The sequence below is a fragment of the Triticum aestivum genome, chromosome 1D (genome assembly GCF_018294505.1).
Source record: "Triticum aestivum cultivar Chinese Spring chromosome 1D, IWGSC CS RefSeq v2.1, whole genome shotgun sequence".
NCBI lineage: Eukaryota > Viridiplantae > Streptophyta > Magnoliopsida > Poales > Poaceae > Triticum > Triticum aestivum.
Window position 1 is genome coordinate 359586279 of NC_057796.1, and position 5665 is coordinate 359591943.

Genomic DNA, 5665 nt, shown 5'->3' on the forward strand with positions numbered 1-5665 from the left:
GGGCCACTGCGGCCAGGACGGCACTGGGGGGGCGGCGGCTGGAACGACGGATGGGCCTCGGCGATCGCCGCGGGTACCGAGGACCAGGGCAGGTGCAGCAGCGGCGGAGGCGGCCCGCTGGGGTGCCTCGCCTGGAACGGCGGCAGCGGTGGCCCGCCCATTGCAGGCGCGTCCTGGGACGGCCACGGCAGCGCGGGGTGGCCGTAGGCGGCGGTAGTCACAGCCGGTGGAGGTGCGGGCGGCCCGGCCAGGTACCGATGGATGCCCTGGACGGCCGTCACGAGATCCCGCAAGATGCTGGTGACTTTTTCCGGCGTGAAAACGGCGGTTGTCGGCGCAGCGGAGGTGACCGGGGCCGGCGGCGTTGGGGACCCGGTAGTGGTCATCGGGGCGGTGGTGATGATGGGCAGCGGCGGCGTGGGTGTTGATGACGACATGATCGAACCCGAGTCTCTGGATGCCAAATTGGTAGGAGCTAGGGCCCTACCGGATCTAGGGCGTAGGTCGTAGGGGAAGGAGGGGGAAGGACGAGGGCTGGTGCGCGGCGGCCGGCGGCGTGGCGCCGTCCTTGCGACGGAAGCAGCGGCGGCGAAGGCAGGAGGCGGCTAGGGTTTAGGTCTCCCGGCTCCCTAAGGGAAGCCGAGCAAATTATGATTGCTTCTTGCTTGATTAGATTGATACATCTCCTCTCCTTATATAGAGAGGTTTACTTGACTCCTAAGCAAACGATCCTAATACGATAAGATAGTTGGGCTAAGCCCCTAATTAAGATACTTGGGCCATAACCCACTGGGCTAAGCCCCTATGCCGGTCATAACAGCAGGAAAATAAGAGAGTGAGCAAATTACTCTTTCTTATCACCCAAGAGTTCCGGGCAACAAAAAGAGAACAGCGCCCACATTTCCTGCAAGAGTACGCATGCTTATTTGCATTAGTAATAGGAGGACAATATATATAGGAGCATGTAAAGTACAAGTTCTTTAGGAATTTCAGCTAGGTGGTACCTTCAAGTTATTTTGTACAGGCGTTCCACTGATGGCAATCCGATGGACACAAGGTATTTCAAATAGGCTTTGGGCTCTTCGTGTCTTAGGGTTCTTGATAAAATGTGCCTCGTCAAGAATAACATAATTCCAAATCTTCCCCTCCTCCTCGTCGTCGGCATCATTATAGAAGTCTCCTCTTATCAGCCTATAGTTGATCCGGGCAATATCATACGTTGTCAACAGGATACCCCCTTCCTGTAACAAGACAGTAAATAGCTGATGTAACTCATAAAATATCTTGAAAGAACAAGCTATGTATTCCTTTAAATGGAGCTTATGCGAAAATGTTTCTCTGCTTGAAATTGACAGTTCAGATAAAAAGCGAGCATATGAATGACCAGCAGGGGACAATTATGTTAGAAAACTAAATCAAACCAAACCTTGAAGGCATGTTGAAGCTCAAAGTCACGAGCATCTAGGTTGGAACCAGAGTAGCTGTAAAAAAAAAGAAGGAATTAATTAGCAGCAATCGACAGGGCTTGACCTGCACCAATTTGGGGGGGAAACGACGATATGCTGTGAAATAGGGGATCCTACTCGCTGATCATGTGCCTGAGACCGACTACTGTAAGCTCCTTAATCCAATGAGTGAGAAGTGTCTTCGGGGCGATGACTAGCACCCTCTGGATTAGACCAGAATGGAACAATCCTGCCAAGAAGGCAGAAACCTGCAAGATAAAATTAAGGATGCAAGTCTCTCAATCAGGAATCCAGGACATTGCAATACCAACTTGATACTGAAAATATGTGATGTGGCTGAAGGAAACAAGTGCCAATGCAGTTTAATTAGTTAGCTTGGAAACAAGTATAATTAAGCATGTGATGGCAACGAAATAAATTATATCCTTGTCTGATAAATTTACTAAATACAGTAAGTCTACTTAATATACTGTCCAATCTTTCTATATATGCTTAAAAGTTAGACAATCTAGATGAAAACATAGGAAGCTGTGGAGCGTTAAAGTACCATTCCAAGTTAAAATTTATCCTTGTGTCAGATGACATATACTAATTGGTTGCAGTCCCTTAAATGCAGATGCAGAAACTAAAGATGCAGCTCTTTTCAGAGTAATTTCTGTAGTCTAACTAGTAGCAGCAAATATCCACAAGAATCTTCTAATCTAACAGTAAGAGAGCCATAAGCGATTGAAACAAGTAGGGCAAAGGCTCCCCTGATCCTTCCTAACACTAGGCAGGAGTACAATTAAGGGTGAAACAGAGCCGATGAAGGTGAGATGGATACAAGTTATAATCGATTAATTAACTGATAACTGCTGCAAGGAGGAAAATGGATGAATGACAAAGGGTTAGAGGGAGGGACCTGCATCGTCTTGCCAAGTCCCATGTCGTCCCCCAGGATTCCACCGGTTTCCCTGCAATGCAGGGACCAGAGCCAGCTGAGCCCCTCGCGCTGGTGGGCGTACAGCATCTTGAATGTTAGAGTAGTCATTATGGTATACGACTTCTAGTCTAAGTCAGTTTTGTACCCTTACCTCAAGTCGGTTTGTACCCTCTTATATACTCATGCCGCACCAAATCATCAATAAGCAACAGTTTTATTCAGCTTTCATGGTATCAGATACCGGTCCCAGGGTTTAGGGTATGGCTCCGCCAACGCCACCGCCGCCGCCGCCGCCCGGCTACTTCGAGCGCCGGGCCGCACTCATCGCCAAGGCTGCCAACGCCGCGGCCGCTTCTCTCTCGGCCCTCACCATAGCTCCACAAAACTAACCTGCACCCATCCTCGCCGCACCAATATCTCTTGCTGACACAATCTCCGACGTCAGCCCCTACATCCCCATAATTCTTGATCTCGCCGCCCACAACTACTACCATTGGAGACATCTCTTTGATCTCCACCTCGGCCGCTGCAACCTGCGCTCGCATGTCGCCGCCAACTGTCTTTCCCGCCCCGACGATCCGCAATGGTTGAAAGACGATCTCGCGATCGTCCAGTGGTTCTACACCCGCATCACCACCGAGATCTTCAACATGCTCGATCACGACGGCGCCACCGCTGCCAACATCTGGCACTCCCTCCGTCAGCTCTTCCAAAGCAACACCGACGCTCGAAAAAACGCTCTCCACACCGAGCTTCGCAATATGGTGCAAGGAGATGCCCCGGTGAACCTGTTCTGCCAGCGCGTTAAGACCATTGGTGATGAGCTCCGCGAACTCGGCGACACAGTTAGCGACTCACAGCTAATCAATATCGTCGTCGTCGGCCTCAGCGAAGACTTTGACAAGCAAGCCTCGTTCATACCGATGATACGGCCCCCTCCTACCTTCGCTGAAGTTCGTTCCTTGCTACAACTCACGGCGGAAACACAAGCTCGCAAGGACTCTCGCCCCAAGGTCTTTCATGCTGCGGCTCATCCTCCTCTGTCGTCTACACCAGCGCCGCCTTCCAGGCCGGCTCCTGCCGTCGGGCCGTCCGCATCGTCATCTGTTCAACCGCCCCCAGACTGGCGTCCTAGTCCGAACTACCGCGGCAAAAACCCTATCTACAGGCCGCCGTCGACTCGTTCGGTTCCGCCTACGACATCACCAGCACCGAGTCCTGCACCACCCACCAGTGCTCCATCTGCAGTTGCATGGCGGCCTCCTCATGATCCTTGGACGGGGCTTGTTCAAGCATGGCCCATGCCCTGGTCCGCTCCGTCCACCCTCGGTGCTCCACCGGCATACTCAGGTGCCTGGCAACCCGGCCTTCGGCCGCCTACTGGTGCTCCCGGGGTTCTCAACCCCCGACAGCCGGCCAATGCCTATCACGCCGCCCCGACGTATGCTCCTTATGGTCATTACACCAGCGACGGCGGCGCCTACTACACACCTCAGCCGGCCCTGCTCCCGACGCCACCCCCACCACAGCCGGCCAATGCCTACTACACTCCCCAGCCGGCCCTACTGCCTTCACCATCGTATCCGCCGGCACCGCTTCCGACGCCACCCTCACCTGCGACGCCGAGCTGGGATCAAGCTGCCTTTCTCCAGGCCATGAATAACTTTGCTGCACAAGGAAACTCAGGTACGGATTGGATCTTTGATTCAGGGGCCTCTAGTCATATGTCTGCCTCTAGTAATTGGTTATCTTCTTGCACTAAATCTCCTTTCCCTTCCATTATCCTTGGAGATGGATCATCTATTCCTATATATTGTGTTGATCAGGCTCAACTTCCCTCTTCCACCAAACCTCTTTTACTTCGCGATGTTCTAGTTGCACCCGCCCTCATTAAAAATCTTATCTCTGTTCGCCAATTTACTTGCGACAATCTAGTTTCGGTTGAATTCGACCCTTTTGGTTTATCTGTGAAGGATTACCTGACCAAGGCCGAGATCGCTCGCTTCAATAGCTCCGGTGATCTTTATTCTCTTAATGGAGTTCCTGCCGCCACCCCTCCAACATCCATGCTGGCCTCCGTCGATCTCTGGCATCGTCGCTTGGGCCATCCCAACCCCGCCGTCTTAGCTTCTATGCTTAGTGAATTTACCATACCATTTAATAGGGACTCTCATAATTCTGTGTTTTGCGAGTCTTGTCAATTAGGCAAACATGTGCGTCTTCCCTTTAGTTCCTCTAGTTCTTGTAGCACTTATCCCTTTGAATTAATACATTGTGATTTATGGACCTCTCCCATTGCAAGTGTTTCGGGTTTTAAATACTACCTTGTTATCCTAGATGATTTCACCCACTTTGCCTGGACTTTTCCTCTACGCAACAAATCCGAGGTCCATTCTCTTTTCCTTAATTTTCAACGCTATGTGTCTGTTCACTTCTTCCTCCCAATTCGCTTTATCCAATGTGACAATGGTCACGAGTTTGATAACATTAAAAATCATACTTTCTTCTTACAACATGGCATCCTGCTTAGGTTCTCATGTCCCTACACATCCCCTCAAAATGGTAAAGCAGAACGCTCTCTTCGCACCCTCAATGATATAGTTCGCACTCTCCTCATTCAATCATCTATGCCTCCCAAGTTTTGGGCTGAAGCCCTACACATGGCCACCTTCCTTCTAAATATTCGACCTTCTAAAACTAAACCCAACACTACTCCCTATTATTCCCTCTTTCTTTCCCACCCCGACTACTCCGCGGTTCGTGTTTTCGGCTGTCTTTGTTTTCCCAATGCCTACGCCACTTCTGCAAATAAATTGTCACCACGCTCTATCCCATGTGCTTTTCTTGGCTTCTCTAACGAGCACAAAGGCTATCGCTGTCTCGACCTTCATACCGGACACGTTTATGTCTCTCGTCATGTCACGTTTGCTGAGCACATTTTTCCTTTCTCACAACGCACTACTACACCATCCAACACCCCTAGCTCCGCAAACACCCCCTCTCCCCGTCCTTTCCAACTATATACTCCCCTACCTGCCGAACACAACTTATCACCACCACCATTAACACCCACCATAGCCAATCCCAACCATACACTCACCCCACCCGAGACGTCCCCAACACCCCCGGCCCCTGCTCCCTCCCCACCACCCCCGGCCCCTACTCCCACTCCACCACCCAGCCCTGCTCCCACTCCACCACCCAGCCCTACTCCTTCGTCCGACTCTTCCGCTGCGCCGGACTCACCAGTACCCACCTTACCCCCTCGTGCTATTCC

At 51.5% G+C, this 5665-nt stretch overlaps 1 protein-coding gene across 1 annotated transcript in view; it reads right to left on the reverse strand.

Annotated features, from left to right (window-relative positions):
- Window positions 1-2578, reverse strand: part of LOC123182067 (SNF2 domain-containing protein ENL1-like) — a 9089-nt gene extending 6511 nt beyond the window's left edge. The window contains exons 1-5 of the mRNA XM_044594518.1: window positions 2368-2578; window positions 1584-1714; window positions 1427-1481; window positions 1005-1241; window positions 849-904 (exon numbers count right to left, since the gene is read on the reverse strand). Coding sequence (XP_044450453.1) covers window positions 849-904; window positions 1005-1241; window positions 1427-1481; window positions 1584-1714; window positions 2368-2496 — 608 coding nt within the window. The 5' untranslated portion in view covers window positions 2497-2578. The remainder of the gene's footprint in view (window positions 1-848; window positions 905-1004; window positions 1242-1426; window positions 1482-1583; window positions 1715-2367) is intronic.
- Window positions 2579-5665: the final 3087 nt, after the last annotated feature.